We start from the raw sequence: 24631 nt of genomic DNA, 5'->3' as shown, positions 1-24631 counted from the left end.
CCCTCTTCTGGTGTGTCTGAAGACAGCACAGTGTACTCATAAAATTAAAAAATCTTGAAAGAAAGAAAAAGAACCAAAAGCAGATGGGAGAGGCCCACAGCCTGATCTTTATTCAGAAACATGGTACTGGATGATTTGAAGCCCTTGCTCTGAGAAACAGTGGAATCCACCCCAAGAAGTGCCCCCTCTCCTTCTCCACTAAGAATGTCAGAGGTCACTCTCTCCATAGAGGGCACTAGAGAAAGCCACGTAGTCCAGTGCCCCGGATGGAGCCCCAGATCCTTTGTAGGGCGTCATCCGACGGATGCAGTACTCTGCCTGCTCGGCTGGGAGCTCTCTCCGCAGCTCTTCTGGGGTAATGTAGTTCTAGAAGAGAGGAGACATTAAGGGCCCATGGGTCTTGGGTCAGGTCCTAGCCTTCCAGCCCCTCCACTGAGTGAGATTCACCTTGTCTCCTGCCAGGATTTTGAAGGAGGCTACAACTTGTTCAGCCGTGTCTGTCTCTGCAGTCTCTCGGGTCATGAAGTCAATGAAGGCTTGGAAGGTCACAACCCCAGCTGCATTGGGGTCCACCATGGTCATGATTCGAGCAAACTCCACTTCTCCCTGCAGAGGTAGAGGTCAGGCACTGTGTCCATACATGCTAAAGACAAGAGGTCTTGCTCTTCACAACATGACATGACGTCACATGTTCCTTACATATCCCCAGGGCCCTGGTACCCCTCTGAGGAATCTCCTCAGACTAGTGATGAGAGGGTGTGGGGAAGAAGCTACAGTATCAACACGGACAGACATTCCCACCTCTGTGTCCTTGCCCAGGCCTTAAGTCAGGTCTTTCTGTTATAGAAAATAATCCAAGCTAAGACCTTGAGGTCATATATGACTAGTTAATTTACCTCTCCATGTCTTAGATAGCCTTTTTGTGAGTGTGATAAGCAGAGGGGGCCAGGCAGAAGGAGGGGACCTGATGATACTTCTGAAGTGGTCATGGGACTCACCAGATCGTAACCCATGGAGATAAGACAAGCTCGGAAATCATCCGGCTCCATCATCCCATTCCGTTTCTGTTGAGGGCAAATGGATATCAGGCTTGGTCTGGAAATCCCACTACCTCCCAAATCTCTTAGCCCGCAGGACTTAGCCCCCACTGACCCTGTCAAAGTGGTTGAAGGATGCCCGGAACTCGTTGAGCTGTTCCTGGCTCAGGCCCTTGGCATCTCGGGTCAGTACCTGGTTCTCTACCTCATTGATGGTTCGGGCAATGGAGGTGAGCAACTGCTCCCAGCCCACACGAATGTGCTAGAAAGTGAGAGACAGGGCAGTCAGTGAATGGCCAGGTCTTGGTTCTTACTCCAGTTTTACTCCTTTTTTTTTTTTTTTTTTTTTTTTTTTTTTTGTCTGTTTCTTTTGTTCTCTATGTAGCCCTGGCTGTCCTGGAACTCTATGTAGATCAGGCTGGCCAAGCTCATGGAGATCCATCTGCCCTTGCATCCCAAATGCTGTGATTAAAGACGTGCCCCACTGTACCTGGCTGTCCAGTTGATTGTACTCTTAATCACTGTGTGTCATTTGGCAAATCCTTCCCTTTACTGGACTTCTTAACCCCACTTCAGGGTTTACTTAAGTGACTCTAAGCAGCCCTTTTAATCTTACAGTTTGATTAAGTATTGATTGACCAGCATGGCCAATCCTGAATTTAAAATGCTTTGTGACTTTGAACAGGTCTCTTTTCTTCCTCCTTCCCTCCTTCCTTGCATCATAAAACCCAAGCTGACCTTAAATTTGCTACATAGCAGAGGATGGCCTGATCCTCAAGCTTCTCAAGGGACGGCTTAAGAGATATGCATCACCACACCTAGCCTTAACAAGTCCCTTTCCATTGCAGGATAGCCAGATTGCCATAGGGACATTGTAAAAGATTGCCAGGCTGAACTGGCGACCTTCCTGGGACAGACCGGCTCTATCCAGCTGTGATCAGGCCAGGCTTCCCTTCCCTTTCTCCCAAGGGTGAGACCCCACCTCCATGCTGTAGACTGTGTGTTTGTTGTCAAAGACTAGGCCCTCCTGCAGCAGCTGGTGGTCACCCTCCAGCCGGTCGATGTTGCTCTTGTAATTGATGATGTTCTGTTCCTGCTGTCGCAGACCTGCCATCTGCTCCTCCAGAGTGCCAGCCAGCCCAGCTGCCAGACGCCCTACTTCCTGCAAGGGTACCCGTCAGGATAAGAACTCTCAACTCCCTGTGGGTTCATCCCAATCCCTGAGTTGGCCTAGCTCTCCAAGCCCTTACCTCCACCTTTCCCTGGATCCAGGGTCCTATGGCATTGGCCTGGGCTGCAAATTGTCGCCGGAGCCTCTCATTCACCTGCTGCCGGGCCAGCTCCTCCTGCAGTGTCTGGTCACGGCTGGGTACCAGCTTTCTGACCTGGGAAGGAGAGTGGTCATACCATAGCCAACTGTGGGGGCCAGGAGATAGTGTTGAGGGAAGATAGCCTTCAGGCCCTCAAACCTCAGTAATTGTTCTCATGAGCCATATGTGGGTAAACTCCAAGGCAAATGCCTTCATATTTATAGACTCCAGATTCCCCATCTGTAAAATGGGGCCAATGACATATAGGTGGGCTTGTGGATGGTATGTAAATATTCTATATGTCTGTCAGTTCTGACAGAGGAATAATGTTGGAGGCTTGTCCAATGCCATGTGGAAACCGCACATGGAGGGAGGTGGGTTTTATTCCACAAATCTTGGGACATCAGAGACTTCATTGATTCAAATGTATAAGAACAAGTGGGAGCCACACAGGGCTGCTGGTTGCACTCACTGTGTCCCATTTATTGTTGATGTCCTGTGAGCTGAGGGTGATGTAGGGGTTGCTAGACTTTGGCCGCAGCCCATATGTTTGACAGATCTTCTGGATCTCTCCTTGAATGCCCAGGATGGCACCTCGCTCTCGATCAGCCTCAGGCAACGTTGCCTTGAACTGTTCATGTGCTGTTAGCAGGCTCTGGGGAAAACAGGAAGAACCAGCCAGTGTACCCTTTTACCACAGGCAACAGAGGGGCAGAACAGGGAGCTAGAACACATAGTAGTTAGTTCAGGACTGGTCCTATGCCTCTTGCCTCTCACCCAGAACTCTATAACTGGATTATTTGGTCGTCCCCCCCCCCCCGCCCTGGTTCCTATTTCTGTTATCCAGGAACCCAAAGGTTTGGACATGGGGTGTGAGACCTGGGTCTCTTCCACAGAGTGCACTAGCCACACATCCTGCAGGTCCTCAATAGCCCCGTCCAGCCAGTTGTTGAAGGGTGCTGCCCGCCGTGCAAACTCCAGCTGCAGCTGGTCAATGGTTTCCAGGAGCTTCTCCATCCTCTCTAGTGCATCTCTCCTCTTCTGGGTCAGTGTACCCAAGTTATCCCACTGGTCACAGATGGCTTGGCAGCGGCTATTCACCGACACTGCCTCGTGGTAGTCCAGCTCACTGATGGGGCAAAAGGGGAATGAGGGTAGAGGCAGACCCTGGTGGAACCCAAGGCAAGGTGAGGGTGCGGGAGTGCAGCCAGAGCAAGCATAGGGCAGAGGAGCTATTCTTCCAGGGGTCTCAGTGTGTTCCTTCAGGTAGACTGGCACCCAGGACCCTCAGCTCCAGTCCCTGGAGGTATCCTGATGTGGCTCCTGGTGTTTCAGAAGTAGGGTTGTGGGAGAAGGGAAACGGGAGGTTGTGGATGATGGGATGATGAGGTCAAGGCTGACTGGGGTGATGGGCTAATATGCTGAGGTGTAGGGGGTTTCCAGTTTGTGAGGGACAGGTCTCCCCATGGAGTGGGACAGATGAGCGTCAGTGGATAAGTGTACGGGCAGCAGAGTGAGTAAGGAGCTGGGGATGGTGTTTCAGGAAGGGCGTAAGCAAGTAATGGCGTGAGTGAGAGGAAACAGGACGCAACCACTTGTTTACCAAGGGTCTGACAGAGAAGAAGGGCGGGGCTCAAAGAGGAGGGGGTGGGGCAGGGTCTCTGGCCACGCCTACTTGAGTTCCTGGGCCAGAGCTGCAATGTGTTCCACTCTGTCTTGGTGCGCAGCCAGGTCGCTCTCAAAGGCCTCGTGGCGCCGCAGGAGCGCACGCACCTCCTGCAGCGAAGCTGACTCGTAGTCATGCTGATTTAACATTTCCTCTTTGCCTGCACGAGAAGAAAACAGTGTCCTGCCACCCAGAGGTCGCTACAGCTGGAGTTTAGGTTTCCCAGCATACCCTGAGATGCCAGCCTGAACTTTGGCTTTGCTGGTTGGTGATATCAGTGTTCCCTGACCCAGCATGGGCTAGGATGACCCTTGCTACAAGGAATTTCTTGATATTGAGCCCCCACTTTGTTGTTAGTTTTTGGTTTGTTGTTTATTTTTTGGTTTGGTTGGCTGGTTGGCTTGAGACAGGGACTCTATGTAGTCCTGGAGTACTGGAACTTGCTATTTTGACCAGGTTGACCTTGAACTCAGAGATCCGCCAGCCTCTGCCATCACCGCCCGCCTTTGAACTACTCCATTCCTCTGTGAACCCCTCAGTCTTTCGACCTGGCCTCATTTGCACACCACTGCTTCCCCAGCACATGACACAGTGCCTGACAACTTGGTGAGTGACAGACCCTCCATGAAAAATTACTGTATGAATGAATACTAAATGTAACAGCGTGCACGTGTGTAAATGGTTTATATTACTATAATATTACAAATAAAGAACATCATCCTCATCACAACAGTGTAGGAACACTTCATTACAGGCACCAGCATTTTGCAGGAAGTGACAGGTATAAATGTTCAGAGATTGCCCCAGGGTACCTAAGCTGTAAATTTCAGAAATTCTTTGTTTGTTTTTGAGACAGGGTCTCTCTACTGCTATCCTAGAACTCACTATATAGACCAGGCTGGCCTCAAACTCAAGAGTCTGCCTTCCTCTGTCTCCCCATTCTGGGGTTAAACGAGTTTGCCACCATAACTTCAGAAATTCTTATAAAAATGTCTAAACTATTGTTAATCACTATGCCGTAATCCATCCTGAATGCTTGTTTATTTTAACAGAACAGATTGGTTTTTAAGGAGTCGTTCTTTTTAACCTTTATTTGTATGTGTATGAGTGTTTTGTCTACACACACACACACACACACACATATATGTGCAATACGTACATGTCTGGTGCGTAAGGGGGCCAGAAGAGTGTTCTGGATGCCCTGGAACTGGAGTTACAGATGGCTGTGAATGACCATCTAGGTGCTAGAAATTGAATCCAGGACTTTTGCAAGAGCAGTCAATGCTCTTAGCCACTGAGCCATTTCTCATGAGCTCATCACCTCAAGGACTCATTCTTTTGTAGGACTGAAATCTCTGACAGACTCCTGAGTGGGAGTTATGGAGAGTGGTGTATATGACTCACGCAGTATTCTGTATCAATGTACTTGGAATATGCCGGTGATGTTGAGATTAGGGATAGGCTTGTCTTTGGACACCTGTTTCATATACAGAAGCTAAGAGACAGATTAGTCAGAGAGGAGCACAGAGGACCAGAGCCTGGGAGGAGGGAGGTTAAGTTTATAGATAACTAGTCCCAAGAGGAGCCCAGACTGCATAGCAGGAAGTCAGGATGGAATGAAAAATCTGATCTCCAGGTGGGTTCGGTAGCTCATGTCTTTGATCCCAGCACTTGGGAGACAGGCAGGTGAATCTCTGCCTGGTCTACATAGCGAGTTCCAAGTTAGTTAGCATTAACTATATAGTGAGGGAATTCCTGAAGTGGGGATTGGGGGAAAAAACTTCTCTCCAGTTCCCTGCAGAGCATCTGCCTGCATCCTGTACATTTTGTCCCGGGAAAGAGTCTAGCCCTATGAAATACACCTACCCCGGGTCCAAGCTTCATGCAGGGAAGCCTTCTGTTGAAATTTCTCAGCCAGGTGCTGAAGCCTCTGCAGACGCCTGATCTCTGAAAGCAGCCAGTCTTCATAGCCCTTCTCCACCTGCTCCAGTCCCCGCCATGCATTGGCTATGTCCTGTGTGGAAGACAAAGGTGGCCTTCATCACGCTTCACCCCTTATGCAGATGAGATTTAAGAACCCAAGGCCACCCGGGACTTATGGGCAAAGCTAGAGCACCATCATGCCTAGCCTAGCTCACCGAAACCAGCTTGCCCTCAGAGGGCATGAAAGCAGGACGGTGGCTCAGGCGCAGCTTGGTCTGCAGGGTGTTGAAGTTGATCTCCAGCTGACACTTCTCCTGCACACGGGGAGGCTTGTGCAGGCGTCTATAGTCTCGGAAGTCCTCCAGCTTGCGCTGCATGGCACTCATGCTGGGTTCACCCGTGCGGTTCTCTAGCCATGGGACAGTGCGGCGGATCCACTCCAACAGCTGTCAGGATCAGAGCAAGAGTTCCGAGCCGACCTTCACACCTCACCCTGCCCATCTCCACGCCACACTTGGACTGTGGCCAGAGGGTCAGGCCTCAGATACATGGAAGGGACTTTCAAAACTATGGAGCACAGAACAGGGTAGTCTGTCCTTACTAGTCTGAGAAGAAATGAAATATTTAAGCATTTAAGCGTGTGTGTTGGAGGGGTGAGAGGTGGTGGTAGGGATTGAATCTAAGGTTTCCCATAGTCTAGACTCCGCCACTGAGCCACATCACAATTCTAGGACAGTCTCTGAATCTGGGGGTAGGGGGGCAAAGGTTGGCACAGAGACAAAGGCCATGTGGCTGCCTAAATGAAAGGGACGAAGTCAGTGAATGAATGAACAATGAGTGAATCAGCAATGACCAGGGGAATTTTGGGTGACAGAAGGGCAGGAGATGGTGGGGAGGCAGGGCCAGAGAGTAGCTGGAAGGAAGCTCTGCAGACCCCACAGAGGTTAGAGAGGTTGGGAGGGTCAGCAAGGACAGGTGAGGAGCATGGGAGGAAGGGGCGCTCTGGCCCTTGCCTCACCTCACTAGCCAGTTTCTCATACTCCTCCATCAGCTTCTCATTTTCCTGGTTCACAGCTAAGACCTTGCAGATTCTGTTGGCAGCAGTCTCTGCCTGTAGTGTTGGAGACAGCAAGAGGGCTTCGGATGGCTACCCCAGACACCCCAACCTCCCTCGTTCTGTAAAGCCCTTAAAAACCTGGCCCATGTACAAATTGAGAAGGACAGGTAAGTACATCTTTAAGGTAAGAGGACACTCTCTGGACAAAGGCTTCTGCCCCACCCCCAGCTCCCTGAAAACCATTGTCTAAAACTGAGACAGTGCCCCCCGCCGTTATATGCTTTGACACCTCCAAATGTGGGGCTAACACCGAGGTTGGGCCATTGGGCCCTACCTAGGCAGCAATGCCCCCAGTGGGGCAGCAATGAGGTCGTCCTTTACCTGCTCAGCCCCAGCAAACGCATGGTAGAAGCAGGAAACATAGGTCATGATGGCTTTCTCATCTGGTTTGGGGGTGTTCACGATATCTGGGGGAGGACAGCAAGGTGGTATTTGTTTGTTTGTTTTGAGGCACTGGGAATCAAACCCAGGGTTTTTCTTATGATAGGTAAATGCTCTACCACTTAGCTACATCTTCAACTCTTCTCTTATAAGGTGCATGTTGACCAAAGCCAGAGTGGGAAATAAATTCAAGACTCTCCCCTCTATGCAGAGAATACCCTCAGAATGATGGGAAGCCCTCAACGATCACCCCAGGGCCTGGTGTGAGACCAGGCATGAGTGTGCAGCCACTGAGTCCCCCCATCCCCCGCGAATCAATGCATACTACCTGATGTTCCTAGGCAGTCTGTACCTGAGTCTCTCTGCCTTTTCTCTAAGTCTTATGATTTCCTTGGGGTGAGGATGGGAGGATGAAAGCAGTTGTCTGTGGTACACAAGCACCCAAGGTACCATGCAGCATTGCTTAGAAAATACTTCCTGCTTCTGTGACTGAACATTGCATGGGCCCAGGGTCCACAGGCAGAATGTGCCCCAGAGAGGCTTCTGGTCATGAGAACCAATATTATCCTGGATAATTAGGGGGCTGGGATATGAGATAGAGCAAATCCATTCCATAGAGAAAAGCCAGGAGAGGGTAGGCAGTGGGGAGTGTAATGGAAAGCTCATGGCGAAGAGGGATGATGGCAGAAAACATTGTAGCACATGTCTATAATTATGGCACTTGGGTGTGGTGGAAGCAGTAAAGTCAGTAGTTCAAGACCAGCCTGAGCTATGTGAGACTCTGTCTCAAAAAACGTAAGATCTTGAAAAGAAAGAAGGATGGGGTAGAGTAAGAGGCAGGGGGGAGGAGGGGAGAGCAGGGCACTGTGCAGAGGTTGGACTGGGTCTAGTGAATACTTGATGCTGCTCTCATGCATTGACCTACCTTCAGCATCCAGCATCTTAGGGATGTCCAGGTATTTCTCTGCCACCTCGAAGGCAGTGTTCAGGTTTCCGACTGGGTCATCCTAGATAGGCATGAGGGGGAAAGGTGAAAGGTCAGCTAAAGGCAGAGCCTGCAGAGTTGGGTCTGTAAGTTATAGAGGCCCACCTTGCGCAGCTTTGCATAATCGATGAGGTCTGGCCGGTGGCGGTGGATGAGAGCACAGAGGGCCAGGCCATCCTTCCAGCTGGACAGAGAGAAAGGGTTGTCAGGCCTCAGTTCAGGCTGAAGCCATATTCCACTCTCAGCCTAGAAGTACTCCTGCAGGGCAGCCTTTTCTGTGAGACCCAGTCAAGTGCAAATTCCTCCCTGCACCCCAACTTCCAGCTTCTTCCAGCTCCTCGTGACCCCTTCCCACGGCTCAGACCAGACCAATTTCTACAACTTCTAGATGTAGGATCTACATGTCTTCTCTGGCTGAAATATATTTTCTGGAAGCGCTGAGGCTGTTCCAAGAACTGAATCAACTGCTGAGGTTTGGGATGGGGACAGTCTACACACTCACAGACCAAGGCTGCTCACTGTTGTCCCCTTGAGGCCATCAAACAGACCTGGTATGGAAGTTCTGTACATTGACATTGCGGTATGGTGCTGTTTTCCGCTGACACCAGAGAAGCAAGCCTTCTTTGGCTGAGGTCTCTGGGTGGCAAAGGGGCAGAAGTGTTAACTAGGAAAGTGGGAAAGGGTCTGATCTTGTCCTCTCCACATGGCTCCTCCTCTTCTCACCTTCTACAGAGATGTCCTGAATGGCAAAGCGGAGGATGATGGTCCAGATCATGCCCAGGGTCATTTTCAGGTTTCCATCAACAATTTCTACGAGGGAGAGGGGTCAGGGTTGGACTCCAGGCCTTTGTGTCCTGGCCTCAGCTCATGACCCTCTAGCTAAACCTCCTGACCCTTGTGTCCCACCCAAGACCTAGTAGCCAGTAAGTAAATACCTAAGCAGCACATAGTAGTCAGATAGTGTATTTTAGAATGACTTGTTGAACACCTGCTAGGTACCAGGTGCTGGGCTAGCATTTTGGGTACATTTGCTTCTGACAGGTATCTCCACTGGGTCTTATAGGTAGAAGAAACCTCTTGACTCTCCCGAGTCTTTGCCAAGACTCCTCTTTTCCTCTCCTCACCTTCAGCACCGATGGACACTAGCTTAACTCCTTTGCTGGCAATGAAGTCCAGGGCTTTATTCACGTTGGCGATTTTGTGGAAACGCATCTTGCCTTTGTCTGGCCTGGGCAGCCTCTCTCCTGAGAATAAAAAGCGTGGGTAAGGGTCAAAGGTCACGAGAGGAAGCCTGGAATGTACCTCAGTAATAGAGTGTTTGTCTAGCCCGACTTCAGCTCTGAGTTTGATTCTTAGCAATAAATAAATGATTAATTAAAAATTAAAAGTGCTATTCCCAAGCTCCCCCTTCTCCAAGTCCCTTCCAGCTGCCACCATTCCCAAAGGTCTCCAGATTCCCCTGACCACTGCTATATGTCCTCACCGGAGATGACCTCCAGGAGCAGCATGAGCTTCAGGCCATTGCGAAAGTCCTCTTCGATGTTCTCGATCTGTGTCCCTGCCTTGCGCAGATGTGAGTTGCACCATGCAGTGAAGGTCTAGGGACAGAGGATAGTGATTGGACTGTAGGACTGGATCTCCGGAAAGGGATGCCTGAGACTGAATCTGGTACACACAGACCTGGCTCCTCCGTTAGGATAGGTCTTAGAATGTAAATCCTGGTTCAGCCACTGGCTTCTATGTATCCTCTCTTTTTTCTCCTGAAGATTTAGTTCTCCTGAGAAATGGCACTGGGGCCTCTGTGGGTACCAGTTTGGATTTGGGCCCTCCCTGTATCAGCTCTCCACTTTATCTAATCTTAATCACTGGAGATGGGACTAGGAAACTTTAACACACTTCCAAGTGTGGAGTTCCCTGAGGTCCAGGCAGCCTAGAGATATGCTCTCTAAACTGAGAGTTCCTCAAGGGATCCACATCTAGATGAGAAGTGGGAATCACCTACCAGGGAGACTCTGGACAGAAGAGCATTGCACAGATGATCAACAGTCTACTGTTGTTTCATAACGACTCATTAGGCACCTAATTATCCCTACAGGGTCTCATAGAAGTGACTTGTTGATGCCCAGGTTCTGCAATCCACATGATCCCCTTCCCTACAGCCTCAGCTTCCACCTGAGACAAGAGGACTGTATCTGTTAGGAATGGGGGTGTTCTATGACTGCACATAACACTTGCCAACCTGCCAGGTCTTCAAACCCTGAGCACTACCAGCTCTGGTTCCTTGATGGAGTCCACAACTGGGTTCCAATCTCAGCGGTTATCCATCTCCATGACCTACGGCCAGCCCTTTCTGTTGTTAGGTTTCCGTATTCATCCAAGTAAAGGGCAGGGTATCATCTACAATATCTCTGGTCATTCTTCCTCTGACCTGGAAGGATCCTGGAATTCAGATCATTTCTTCCACCACAAAACAGATGCTCCTAAGAGGTATCCTAGAAGCCAGTTGGAATTCTCTCCTCGGGCGGATTTCCAGGTATACTGGGGGCTGGAGTAGAAGAGGATGCTATAAATATGGGACAGCTGTTATTGCTAAGCAGACTTGGTGAGCTTCTGCCACGGGGTGGGTATGTAAGTGGGTCCTTAGTCGATAGGGACCAAGCACAAGAGACTGCATTTATATTTACTACAGTTGCTTCAGATACTGGAGTCTGGATGTCCTGAGTCTACAAATAGCAGGGGGATAGGCAGCTTGGTGAGGGGGGCAGAAAAGAAGAAGTTTTTGTTTTTTTAAGACCGAGTCTTATGTCTCCCAGGGTTTCGTGTATTTTTTTTTAACTTACTAGGTAGCCAGTGGTGACAAGAAACTTCTGCTCCTCCTATCTCTGTCTCTTAAGTCCTGGGATTACAGACATGCACCACCACAGCCAGTTTCTCTGATACTGGGGAGCCAAGCTAGGTCTTCATTCATGCTAAACTAAGTCAAAAACTTTATTAGCAACTGAGCTACATCCTCAGGGCCAAATGTGAGTTTTAATAAGATGTAGTCCCGCCCTGAAGGAGTTCACAGCCAATCAGAGCCATGTTAGTCTCTGAGGTGTATTGACAGAGACTTGCAGAGGAATCTGGGGTGGAGGGGGACTGTCTCAACTAGGTGGAACTTTCTTGATGTAGGCTCACATTAGATCAGAGCAGTGATGAAAAAGCAGGAGCTTGTGCGGGCCCAGGAAGGGCAGACAAGGGCATGCCAGGCAGAGGCAGACACAAGGAAAAAGTGTGTAGTGAGAAACAGTTGTTCTGTTTATGAACTGCACTGTGGCACCGCTGGAATGAAGCTGGGGGTGTTGGGCTATCAGTGGCAAGAGACAGACCGGAGGGGTGGAAGGGGCCAGGTCATGCATGATCCTGGGTGCTAAGCCAGGAATTTTAAACTTGATCCCGAGAGCTACAGAGAGTTGGCAAAGCTTCAGGCAAGAGAAAGGCACCAGAACTTCATTAATTATTTTTGAGACAAGCCTCTCCGTGCAGCCCCAGCTATCCTGGAATTTATTATGTGGAACAGGTTAACTGACAGAGATCTGCCTGCCTCTGTCTCCCAAATGTAGTCTAGAACAGTGCATTTAAAGGCTCACTCTGGTTGCAGAGCAGGGATGATGGCTATCAAAACAGAAGGGAAAAATGAGGGGGTGGGATGGATACAAGGGATGGCAAGAGATGGGAGTGGGAATGAGGAGGTGGAGTATTTGTATTATTCTGATCCCAGACTTCTTATGGCCTATCTATGGGGCTTGAGCAGTGGTAAGATTACTGGTTTTCTTCTGAAGAACCCAGATTAGATTCCCAGTACTCATGTCAGGAGGCTTATAACTGCTTGTAACTCCAGGTCCAGATATCTGACACCTTCTTCTGGTCTCCATGTACATACACATAAATAAAAATAAATCTTTAATGGAAATTTTGACATGTATCTGGGTTGGTGGAGCGACTGCCTTGTACACAAGAAGCCCTGGGCTTGACTCCTAGCACCACTTCAGACCTGATGCGGCAGTGCATATCTGCACCCTCCACGTAGAAAGCAGAGAAAAAGCTGGAGAGCGCGCTCAGTGACTAAGAGGACTTGTTGCTCTTGCAGAAGACCCAGGTTCAATTCTCAGCATCTGTTTGGTGGCTTATTACCACCCATAACTCCAGATCCAGGGATTCTGACCTCCTCAGGCACCAAACATGGATGTAATACCCATACATATATGCAGGCAAGACACACATAAATAAGATGAATAAATCTCACAGCTTTTTGTTTTTAAAGAGGAGGCTGAGGATCAGAAGTTTAAAGTTATCCTTGGTTACATGGCAAATTCAAGACCATCTCAGGGTGGGGTACATGAGACCTTTAAAAAGCTTAGGAATGTTTATGAACCATTTTTGTTTTTAGTACTATCAACTGAAGAGGACTCTGGTATCAGGGGATAACAGAGTGTTCCAAAGGTGGAGACCAGTAAGTGGGGCAGCATGCAGGAGCAGGGATGGATGGGGCAGGGCGGTACCTGCTGTACCACAAGGATGTTACAGGTGTGAGATAACGTGGAATGAGGAGGAAAAACCCACATGTCCATCTCCAGGATGTGCTCACTGGTTTTCAGAGCATCTACCCTGTTCTATTGATGGATTAATGGTGGACTTGGGTTGCTGGTGGACATTGTTGACAAACATGGATGGCTAGAAACTGACGTGAAAGGATGTTTCTGATATTTTAAATGACAGAGGTAAGAAAAAGACTGACAGGTGTAATGATAAGACACACAGACTTTGACCTGGGAGAGGGATGGATGGCTGGCAGTAGGGGCAAGGGTTTGTTGAGGGGCAAATGGCAGCTGGAGCCAGGGGCAGGGATGACATCACCCCGGGGATTGCAGGAACTCAGGACTACAGCCATGCTTGGAGACAGGTGCAAGAGAGGGGGTTGGGGGTTGGGGAGAGGGGGTTGGGTGGAGGGTGGATCATCTGAGGCATCATTCCATTCAGCTTAGGCTCCTCACCCCTGCAGTCAGCGCCTGTCATCTAACACAGCAGAAATTATCTGGTTGTAAATTCTGGGGGTTCTCAGAACCTGCAAAGTCCTCTACTTTCCTGAAAGCATGCCAATGGCTTCATGGTGCCCACCCTAAGCCTGGCCTGCAGATCCTCAACTATTTCTCAGCTCGGATGGAATCATGTTCTCTTCAGGGAACCCAGGTGTCCTACTCCCTCTGCTGGGGAGCTAGGAGTGAAAATAATTCAGGGAAGGAGGGGGCAGTGCCCTACAAGGCTGGGCCTGGGCAACAGCTGCCCACATGGCTCCCATAAAGGCGCTGCTTCAGCACAAGTGTCCAAGTGGGAGCCTGGGTTAAGTTACTGGTAAGGGGACCCAGGGCTCCCCTCCTCCTGACCTTTTGGCCTTTTCAGCAGACTCAGGGCTTCTAAGACAGGGAAGAGTATCTTGAGAAAAAGTAGGGCTGGGCAAGGAACAAAGATGGGGGCATTCTTTTCTTCCTCACAGTATATAACAGGCTGCCTATCTTTGCCCTATTCTGGGCCTCAGTTTTCTCAATTGTCAAGCCAGTAGAGGGACTGTGGACACCACCCTGAGCAGAAGACATGAGAAAGAATATGAGATGGTTCTTCTCTCCTACACCCCCAAATCCACTGGTTGTGTGTCTGCCATGTTCTCCTCAGGATGGAGTCTAAAGATAATTAACTAGAGAATAGGGTGGGTATGTAGAGGAACATAACTTCCCTAAAACCCCTCACCTCCCACCCAAGAACAAGTTAGGAGGTCTCTTAGACCTTTTCCAAAATCTACCTTCACCATTACAAGAGGGGCAGTGGGCTTAAAGGAGTTGGGCAGTCACTGAGGGACTCCACAGCGTCCTTGACATCCTAAATCCCTCATGAGAACTCCCAGCCTTTCCTCTAATCTCTGAGGACAGCAGATAGCTGGTGGGTAGAGTCTGGTTTGGGGAGTTGCAGTCTAGATTACAGGCAGGCTCTGTCTTTAAACTGTCCAGATGCCCGGGGAAGAACTGTCTGGCCTCCCAGCCTCAGTTTTTGCCTTTGGTAAATGGGCGAACACTCACTTTCCGCTGCTGTTTCTCCCAGGCTGGGTCCAATAGCAAGTCGCGGTCCCAGTCCTCCTCTTGTTCCATGTACTCGCCGCCCCCAGAGAAGGGCCCCTCCCCAGCCCCCAGACCCTCGGGCTGCATAACCATCATCATCTTGCTCAGGCTCTTGGCTCCGTTCTGCTCCACTGGGCGAGCTCCTGCTCGCTCAGGCTGGGTTAAGTAGGGCCCAGCCCAGCTCCAGATCGGGTTCGTACTAAATATGGGGGAGGTGGGTGGGGCCAGATAGGGGGCAAGGGAGGTTGGATCTGGACCAGAGAAAAGATAGTGCTGGAGTCAAAGATTGCAGAATTGCGGGGGATGCTGGAGCGACTACTGGTCTATATAGCGGGTTCGAATTTCAGCTCTCCTGTTAGCTTGCTGCGTGGTCCTGGGGCAGCCATGGACCTTGTCTGCTTCCTCATCTATAAAGTGGAGTCCAAGTGGTGCTGCGGGCTATCCTAAAGGCTGCCCCTTGGACCTGAGTTTGACTCTTTTAAGCATTTCGCGCGAGAAACAGACCCCTATTTCTATTTCACAGTCTGTTACACCAAGGCAAGAAGTTGTTTGGGAAGTTTTCTAGTTTGATGGAGATACCCGAGCATGGGGAAGGGCTGGAGGCCAGATGATAGGGCCAGCCAGGTCTATTAATATCGGGGCGGCTGTAGAGGAGTGTAAGGAGAATGTGCTGATCCGGGAAACCCCGACGGCCCCGGGGGTTGCAACTCAATCCTCTCGGAGCAGCAGCAAACTACACGGGTGTGGGGGGGGGACGTCTGCGGGATGACTGCTTCTTTTTGACACCTGGGCGGCAGCACCAACCGGATTTCAAACATCTGGTCAGTCAGCCAATCACTTCTCTGTATTTGTGGCGCCTCCCTATAAGTCTGGCGCTCAACGCACTCCTGCAGAGCTCTTATTGGTCGCGGCAGACATCAGTCCGCTGCTATGCCCTCCCCAATACGGAAGCAGTGGGATCCCAGCGATCCGAAAGCCGGTGGGTCGGACCATGGGAGAGCCCTGGGCAGCTACGGGAGCAGAAGGAGCGCCCACGCGGATGCCAGTGGTGCTCACCGCACTGTGGGCCGCCGTTGTGGTCCTGGAGCTGGCCTACGTGATGGTGCTGGGGCCTGGGCCACCCCCGCTGGGACCACTGGCCCGGGCCTTGCAACTGGCGCTGGCTGCTTATCAGCTGCTCAATCTGCTGGGCAACATGGGGCTCTTCCTGCGTTCGGATCCCAGCATTCGAGGAGTGATGCTGGCTGGCCGCGGCCTGGGCCAGGGCTGGGCGTGAGTGTCGAGCTCGGGGGTCCCTGGGCAGAAGCGGGGGGGTTGGGAGGCGCAAAACTTGAGGTGTCAGAAACTAGATGACGTTAGCATCCGGGTTGTTAGAGCCCTAGAACTCCTTTAGAACCTGGCATCCGCTACTTATTCAGATATTGAGCAGGCACTGTTCTGAGGACGAAAGTGAAGACAGATGCCCTACCTCCTGCGATTGATTTCAGCGGAAGGGCCAGATAATAAAGATAATAAGAAGCCAATAAAAAAAGCAAATTGCATAAAATAGATGGTAAAGGATGATACGGAAACAAAAAATAGAGCAGGGTAAAGAAGGCGAGAAGGGCAAATTTCAGTTATTTTTATTATTTTTGCCTGTATGCATGACGGGTGTCTTGAGTCCAGGCACGCATGCCGAGGCACACGTAGAAATAGGAGGACAACTTTCGGGAGTTGGTTCTTTCCTACCACGAGGGTTCAGAAGAGTGAACAGATTATCAGGCCTGTGAAGCAAATGTCTTTAACCACTGAGCCATCTCCCCAGCACAAAGTTTCAATTTTAAATAGATGGTCAATTTGCTGCACAAGACTTTTAGATGATGGAATTGTTAGGTTGATTAATTAATTTACATTTTACTAAAAAGTCATAGCATCTGCAAATATATTAAGACTAACTTGTCCATTTCAACTAAAAACTAAAAATAAATAAGTGGCCATTTGCGCAAAGCCTTGAGGTGGTGGAGTCAGCCACTTAGAAAATTTTGGACTGGTTTTTGGAAGAAGGAAGCAGACCAAGAAAAGGCAGAAGCCACTGTATGGCCAGAATATTACAGAACCACAAGCTCAGTGACCAGAGTGGAGAGGGAGAAAGAGATGTGAGTGGCGGAAGTACTTCCAAGCCTTTGAAAAGTTGCTTTTCAGAGGGCATGTCACAGGAGGCAGCCAGTAGTTGGAAGTGCCTGGCAAAGACAATGACTGTTCTTGCTTTCCCAAGATGATTTCTGAGGCTGAGGTTGGGCATGGTCTGGGGCGTTGAGAGCTATTGGGGGCACTGACCTGTGTCCCTGCCCCCACCCCCTGCAGTTACTGTTACCAGTGCCAAAGCCAGGTGCCACCACGCAGTGGGCACTGCTCTGCCTGTCGTGTGTGTATCCTACGCCGTGACCACCACTGTCGCCTACTGGGCCGCTGTGTGGGCTTCCATAATTACCGGCCATTCCTGTGCCTCCTGCTTCATGCTGCTGGTGTCCTGCTCCACATCTCAGTGCTGCTAAGCCCTGCCCTGTCAGCCTTGCTGCAGGCTCACTCAGCCCTCTACACGGTGGCTCTCCTGCTGTTGCCCTGGCTCATGCTACTCACAGGTGGGGAGCCTTCTGAACCTTCTGGGAGCCAGAGACCCTTGCACTGGGCTGGGGAGCAAGGCCCCTTCCTGTGGGAGTGTGGTGTCCAGCTGGTTCTCTTCGCCAGTGTTTTGGGGATCCAGTCACAGTGCCATTTAAGGAGAGAGGGAAGCTCAGTACTTAGCTGAGTGTGAAGTACTGTATCTGGAGCTCCAAGGGAAGAGCAAAGTTCTGGCCCCCAGAATCAAGAAGGACTCCAGGGCTTGCTACAGAAGAGGAAAGGCCAATTTGAGAGCCCATGGGTTGTTGGGATGCTAGAAGGTTATCTTAAGGGAGATGGACCTAATGCTCCAAATATCGCCCCCCCCCCATTAACACACACACATACAGAGAAGGAGTGTCATTGCATGTACACAAACCCTGAAAGAGACAAAAGCAATTTCGTGGACACAGTGAGAACTGGGGCTAGGATGACTAGTCAGGACTGGGTGGTAGAGGCCATGAATGCTAGGGTGAGAGGTGAGTCTGATTGAACGGGGCAGTGGGAGCCAGTGAAAGTTATAGGCAGGGAAGTCGCATGGATTTGTGTATATTTTTGTTCCTTCTGGCCAGAACACTTTGGGCTTTGTTTCCTGAATCCTTCCTCCCGACCTTTCTACTGTCCTGTTAACCTTGTTCTGCAACCTCCCTGGCCATTCTGAGAAATCACCATGGCACCTCATCCTATTGAATCCCACCTCTGTCCCAAATACCTGCTAACACGAACAACACAAGCATGCACGCACAGACAGACATGTGCATGCACAAGCGCTCTTCTCTGTGGCTCTTGTTTTCCGAGGCTGGGTGCTTTCCTACAGTTATAGCTTATCTCACTGTCCCTAGACGCTGACTTGGGCTCCCAGCCTCTCAGCCCCAGGATCTGTTGAAACCAAAAGCACCAACTGCCAGCTGTACTACCCATGCCCAGAAAGCTTGCTTGGATATTCCTCTCTTCCTCTCTTCTCTACCTCCTTTCTTCTTTCCTTCCTGGCCTTGAACGCATCTGCTTCCTCAACTCTCCAAATACTGGGGCTTACAGCCATGTGCTCACTTCTGGCTTCCATTTCTTGGCCTGTGTTTTCATTCCCCCAACTCTCACAACCACACTTACTTCTTGTCAGAGTCCAGAATGGGTCGCTATTCATCTTGCCTTTTCCATTTTTACTGCTCCCATCTAGCCTAGCGCCCTTCACTTCCACCTTTTTCTTTTTTTAAAGAATTATTTATTTTATGTATATGAGTACACTGTTACTGTCTTCAGACACACCAGAAGAGGGCATCAGATCCCATTACAGATGGTTGTGAGCCACCATGTGGTTGCTGGGATTTGAACTCAGGACCTCTGGAAGAGCAGTCAGTGCTCTTAACCACTGAGCCATCTCTGCAGCCCCCACTTCCACCTCTCCAACATCTCAAGCATCCTAGCTCAACTTTCCTCCCCTGGCTGTATATATCAGATATACGTGATGTCGTGTTCATGCCCTGGTTCACCTTATTCTCCATATGAAACCCAGGTTGGCAGGAGCACTAGAATTTGTGGGTAACCTGTGTTACATATGGAGCTATAGGTGAGCCTGAGCTATTTTTTTGTCTGAAAAACAAAAGAAAATGTTTCTGTGTTCACCTCTCCCATGGGGGTGGGGGAGCTTTTGAAAGCTGGTGTCCCCTAGATGGAGGCCTCTGCATATCTTGTCTACTCCTGTTCCTGTACCCCACTCTCTTCACTGGTGTTCCTGGGGGTCCCCTTCACCTCCTTATATTGCCTTCTTTCAAAGGACTTGTACAGGCTTACAGCTGCTTTCTTCTTGCTCATTCTTCTCCTGGTCTCTGCCCCGCCCTTTCTCCTAGGGTAGCACAAGTCAGTCTGTCTAGAAACTCCAGCTCTCTCCTTGCTTTAGGGACCTCTCAGTTTAGATGCTTCCAGTGGCATTCTTAACAGCTTTGCCCTTGGCATCACCTGCAGCTCAGGCTTTGGTATTCTCACCTCTACCTTCTGTTTTGGTCTCCACAGACTTGATAACTTGTACTCAGTATAGGGAACCTCTTCTCTCACTCTGGCATGTCCTGCTGTTCTTGGAGCCCCTCCTGTCAGGTTTCCACTGCATACAGTCCACAGCCACAGGACTTCTTAAACTGCCAGACCATTAGCACTGTCTCCTAGGAGAGTCTCTTCTGGATGGATGTTCTCTCTGTGTTATCAAAATAGTGAAGTCTATTTTCTCTACTCTCAGTATTTTATACATATTTGGGAATGGGTGTGTGCGTGCATGTGTGCTTGTACTGGCAAAGGTCAGAAGACAGTCTTGGACATCTTTCACCTTCTGTTTGAGACAGTATCTCATTGGCTTGGAACTTTGCCAACTAGGCCAGGCCAGCTAGTCTGAGATACACCTGTGTCTTCCTCCCATCCATTCATGGCTGGGATTACAGGCATATGTCACCACATCCTGATGTTTATGTGGGTCTTGTGGATCTGAAGCTAGAGCCTCGTACTTGCAAACACTTTACTAAATGAGCCATTTGCGCAGACCAAGAACTCTTTTATTGATTCAAAACACATCATTTTAGCCAGTCGGAGGTGTACAGCTTAGTAGATTTTAGTATATATCTAAATATACTAAATGTCTATATTTAGTATATAGTATAGTACAGTCATTACCCCTATCTAATTGCAGAACACTTTCATTCCAAAGAGGAATGCTGTGTCCAGTAAGAGCCCCGCTCACAACCCCCTAAATTCCCTCAGCCCTGACCATCATTAATATGCTTCTGTGCATGCATTTTGCCTATTCAAGACAAACATTCACAGAAAGCATATCCCACAACCCATGGCCCTTCATACCTGGCTTCTTTCACTTAGCAGTGTTTCATGGCCTCTGGAGGTCAGCTAATCATTCAGCAGGAACTAGCTACCTGCTGAGGCCAAGATGGCAAATTATACTTTTCTGTGTAACACAGATTCCAGGCGTAACTAAGTGATGAATTTGCAGAATGGAGGCATGAGCTTCTTTGGTGGGGGGAGGGCAGGATTGGGGTCAACTGCTGTTCCTTGAGACCCTTTCTGTTTTCTCCCCCACAGGTAAAGTGTCTCTGGCCCAGTTCGCCCTAGCCTTTGTGGTGGACACATGTGTGGCCGGTGCGCTGCTGTGCGCTGCTGGGCTGCTTTTCCATGGGATGCTGCTGCTTCGGGGCCAGACCACCTGGGAGTGGGCTCGGGGTCAACACTCCTATGACCTGGGCACTTGCCACAACCTGCAGGCAGCCCTGGGGCCTCGCTGGGCTCTCGTCTGGTTCTGGCCTTTTCTAGCCTCTCCTTTGCCTGGAGATGGGATCACTTTCCAGACTCCAACTAATGTGGGTCTTGCGACTTCCTGAGTCCAGTAGAGCCTGAACTGAACAGGGCAGAAGGGAGCAGAGGAGCGAACTGAGAACTTAGCTTCATGCCAGCACAGGAAGGAGGCCCCTTCATGTGTGGAGTGGGAAGCTCTAGCTCTTTTGAACCTGTCCAATGTGGGCTCTTTTATCTCTATAGTTGGCCCTTTTGGCAGAGGAAGGTTTAGCAAGGGGGCCTCCTTGGCCCCTCCACAGGGTAGTAAAGTGCCTACCTGGTTCTTGGCCTCCCTCATCTTTGCTAGGTTCCTGTCCCTCACTTTGTTGTTTTGGTTGCTGTTTTCCAGTTCCCATGGCAGTCCTGGAGACTACAGAAGGCCTGAGATCCCAATGGGCCAGGCCTCTGCCTCCTCTGGCCCTGGCAGGGTGTGGTAAGATCCAGGCAAGGAGAATCCACTCATGCTTTAGAGACTAGCACTCCATAGAAATGTCTGCAGCAGGGGGTTTGAGGAAGCTCTTGTAGCTCACCTGTATGTGGGGCCACAGTTAGGCTCTTTGTTCTGAAAGAAACAAAAAAGCCCTGCTAGACCACATGACAAGATTGTGGGGTAGAAATATAGACCTTACTGGTCTCAAATGCAAGGAAATCCACTGGCTTTTCCTTTCAAGGAAATTTCACTGTGCTAAGATTAAAGACATTCACTACCATGAGTGGCCTAAGAGGTGGTATTTTAACCCAGGTCTTTGAATCTGCTTTACTTTTGCACAGATGAAGTGAAAAGGGGGAACATCCGGTCCAAAATAACTAGCTTCCAAGCATTCCAGAGTTCACGAAGGGTGATTTAATCTCTCTCTCTCTCTTTGTTCTCTGTCTGTCTGTCTCTCTCTTTCTCTCTCTCTCTGTGTATGTGTGTGTGTGTGAGTGTGGTTGTGTGCATGCATGGGCATATATATGTGGGTACCCATGGAGATAAGAAGAGGACATATTGTTTGTGTCCAAGTTATTGCATTTAGTGGTACAGTACTCTTTTTTTCTTCCACATGACCGTCTGAATATACCACAACCAAACATTTTCTATTTTCTTCCACTGGTCATTTTTCTACACTGCCCCCACCCCATGAACACTCCCCCCACTCAGTGGGAATCATCCCCTAGAAGCCCTTGCTCTCCCATACCAATCTGAGAATCAGCTCTTTGGATTTTACCAATGAAAGCCCACCTTGAAATAAGTAGAACCCAATGAACTGTATATTAGCCTGGAGAAACCAGAGTCTATGTGAGATCCAACTTTTCAGATCATGAACATGGTCTATCTCCTCAAGGAATATTTTTATTTTTTGAGACAAGGTCTCACTTTGTAGCTGTGGTTAGCCTAGAAATTACTATTCAGACCAGGCTGGCCTCGAACTTAGAGATTTGCCTGTCTCTTCTTCCTAAGCACTGGGATTAAAAGTGTGTACCACCATGCCAGCTGTAAATATTTTCAATAAAGCTTTTTCTTTCTAACAAAGATCATGTCTTTTGAGTAGATTTATTTTTATATGTTAATGCTATTATAAAGGCTTTAGGAAGAGCTTGTTGAGCATACATCAAGAGCACTAGATTGTTTAAAAATTAAATTTTCTTTTGTGTGCATGGAGAGGCATACCTGTGCCATACCACGTGTATGGAGGTCTGAGGGTAACTTGGTTCTTCACACCACATGGGAACTGGAATTGGACTCAGGTTACCAGGTTGGGGAGTGGATGTTTTCGCTTGCTGGGCTGTCTCAATGGCCCCCCATTGTAAAGTCTTTTGTTTACTCTATTTATAATCATAACATCTTTATTTTTCCTCTAAAAAACTATTTGGTGGAGACAGCTGTTCAGACTGACCCGGAGCTACGTAGCTCAGGATGGCTTTGAACTTTGACATTCCTGCCTCACATTTCTCAATTCTGGGCTTAGAGGTGTGAGCCACCACATCTGGATTCCTTTAAATTCAAAATATTTTTATAAGGGTCTGGAGAGATGGTTTAGTGGTTAAAGGGCATTGACTGTTCTTCCAGAAGATGAGGGTTTGATTCCTAGTATCCACATGGCAGCTCACAACTGTAACTTCAAGACCTGACACCCTCACACAGACATACATGCGGGTAAAACACCAATAAGGAATAAAAATAAATTATCTAAAAATATTTGTATGGTTCTTGCTTCTCTACATGGGTGAGATCACTCTGCAATCAATGTAGAATGTACCTTCACTTTTTTTTTTACTTTATTTTAAACTTTTTATTTTATTCTTATGTGTACCTACATGTTTGTATGAACCATGTGGGTGCCAAAAGGGGTGGTCTGATCCCCGGGAACTGGAACCACAGGCAATCGTGACTCATGCCATGTGGGTGCTGGGAACTGAGCCCAGATCCTCTGCAAGGTCAGCAACTGTTCTTCATCTCTGAGCCATCCTTCCCCATGGACTGTTTTATTAAATAAATTCATTATGAAATTCTATGTTGTAAAGAGAATAAAGGACCCAATCTTGGGCCTGAAGGGAGAGGGCAGACCACAGGAATCTCAGGCTGTGCCCCTTGGGGGCTCTGCTGAGGCTGCAGGTGGCCCTGCCCACCATCTATACAGAGTGGCCTGGGTTTGTGCAAAAACAAAACCTTGTCCTTCCCCTCTTCCCACCCCAGATGAAGGACTCTATTTTTGCCTTACTCTCTGGCCTCCAGTTCAATATCAACTAAAGCCCTTGAGTGCTTCCTATCACTACCCCCCACACAATAAAAATAAATTGAGTTTTTGTTTAATTAGATGTTGCTTGACTACACACACACAACTAAGTGCAGAACTTAAAGATAAGAAAACATAAGGACTGAACAGAGAAGTGGAGAACTAAGAAAAACAGTTTGAAACTTAAGAAAAGCTTACAAAATTCTCATTCTCAGAAAAAGCAAAAGGATGACCATGGAAGAAGGGAGAAAAAAATTAGGATCGATTTTATCCTCTCAGGAGCAACCATTTGTCGGATGTTGGGTTTAAATGGAGTCCCAGAGAGAGAAGAGGTTAGCTCTGAGAATGAATGCCCACTTACCCCCACCTCAAAGCAACATTAGGACCAAGCACAGAAGACCTGGGAGCTTTGTCTATAGGAAAACTATTCCTAGCTTTGTTTTACTACCCAAACTGTCACTGTGAGCAGAATACAGCAGTGTCCAGTCAAGCTGTGGTATAAAAACTTCGGTGGTGTCTTGGTCAGGGTTCTTTAGAGTCACAGAATTTATAGAATGTCTCTCTCTATATTTTTTTTAATTTATTCTTAATTTTATTTGTTTATATTTCTTTTTTTGAACAACTTTATTTTAAAAACAAAGATAAATGAACAAATTTTAAGCATTTTTGCATAAAAGTATACGAATACATTTTTGTCAGTGCTTGGCTTTTTTTTTTTCAAAGGTTTGATAGTGTGTATTAAGGTCTTACTAGTTACAATGAGCATAAAGTACATGTAAAACAGGATGTAACCCGGAATTAGTCAAAGTTTTCTTGGTGTGTAAGGACTGAGCACAATGGTTTTTTCTTTTCTTTTCTTTTTCTTGAACCTCACACAGTCTGTGAGTTGTTTCTGGGGTGTTCAGAGCTTTCTGGGGTTAGTATCCCATTATTATGCATATTATGTCTGTTCTTTTGTGACTGGGTTATCTCACTCAGGATGATATTATGTCTCTATATATTAAGGAACTTTATTAGAATGACTTACAGGCTGCAATCCAACTAACCCAACAATGAACAGCTGTGAATCTGAAGTCCAAGAGTCTAGTAGTTGCTCAGTCCCATGAGGCTGGATATTTCAGATCTTCTGTATAAGCTGGAATCCTGAAGAAGTGGGTTCCAACAGATGTGCTAACTGTAAGCAGGCAAAGAAGCAAGCCTTCCTTCTTCCATTGTCCTTATGTAGGCCTCCAGCAGAAGGTGTGGCCCAGATTAAAGGTGTGTCCACCATGGCTAGACTTAAACTGTTCTTTACTTGGAATTTGTTCTGTCCCAGGCTGGCTTGAATTTAGAGATCTGCTTGCCTCTGTCTCCTGGGATTAAAAGCATGACTCACCTTC

The 24631-nt window shown here is 48.6% G+C and overlaps 2 protein-coding genes across 2 annotated transcripts; one reads left to right on the top strand and one right to left on the bottom strand.

Annotated features, from left to right (window-relative positions):
• Positions 1-82: 82 nt before the first annotated feature.
• ACTN3 (actinin alpha 3) lies at positions 83-14717 on the bottom strand. The gene is made up of 20 exons (XM_080912826.1): positions 14530-14717; positions 9903-10017; positions 9544-9663; positions 9143-9229; positions 8968-9055; positions 8525-8603; positions 8360-8441; positions 7375-7460; positions 6955-7047; positions 6152-6382; positions 5880-6027; positions 4023-4173; positions 3227-3476; positions 2820-3002; positions 2288-2422; positions 2020-2199; positions 1153-1299; positions 999-1064; positions 448-606; positions 83-366 (listed from the first exon to the last, which is right to left on the bottom strand). Exons 1-20 carry the CDS (start codon positions 14665-14667, stop codon positions 208-210), a joined length of 2697 nt encoding a protein of 898 aa, XP_080768952.1. The 5' UTR covers positions 14668-14717; the 3' UTR covers positions 83-207.
• An 842-nt stretch (positions 14718-15559) lies between these two features.
• On the top strand, positions 15560-21818 carry ZDHHC24 (zDHHC palmitoyltransferase 24; the record flags this gene model as incomplete). Its single annotated transcript, XM_080911654.1, has 3 exons — positions 15560-15840; positions 16912-17189; positions 20287-21818. 3 exons carry the CDS (start codon positions 15560-15562, stop codon positions 20580-20582), a joined length of 855 nt encoding a protein of 284 aa, XP_080767780.1. The 3' UTR covers positions 20583-21818.
• Between the last annotated feature and the right edge of the window lie 2813 nt (positions 21819-24631).

Source organism: Micromys minutus, assembly GCF_963924665.1.
Source record: "Micromys minutus genome assembly, chromosome: 2".
Classification (NCBI taxonomy): Eukaryota; Metazoa; Chordata; class Mammalia; order Rodentia; family Muridae; genus Micromys; species Micromys minutus.
Note: the sequence above shows the minus strand (reverse complement) of the source record. Positions and strands in the feature narration are given on the sequence as shown.

Coding starts and splice junctions, on each gene's coding strand:
- ACTN3 (XM_080912826.1), bottom strand. CDS start 14,667: ATGATGATGGTTATGCAGCCCGAGGGTCTGGGGGCTGGGGAGGGGCCC. Junction 3,477..4,022: donor GCTCTGGCCCAGGAACTCAA/GTAGGCGTGGCC, acceptor TTGCCCCATCAG/TGAGCTGGACTACCACGAGG. Junction 367..447: donor AAATCCTGGCAGGAGACAAG/GTGAATCTCACT, acceptor CCTCTCTTCTAG/AACTACATTACCCCAGAAGA.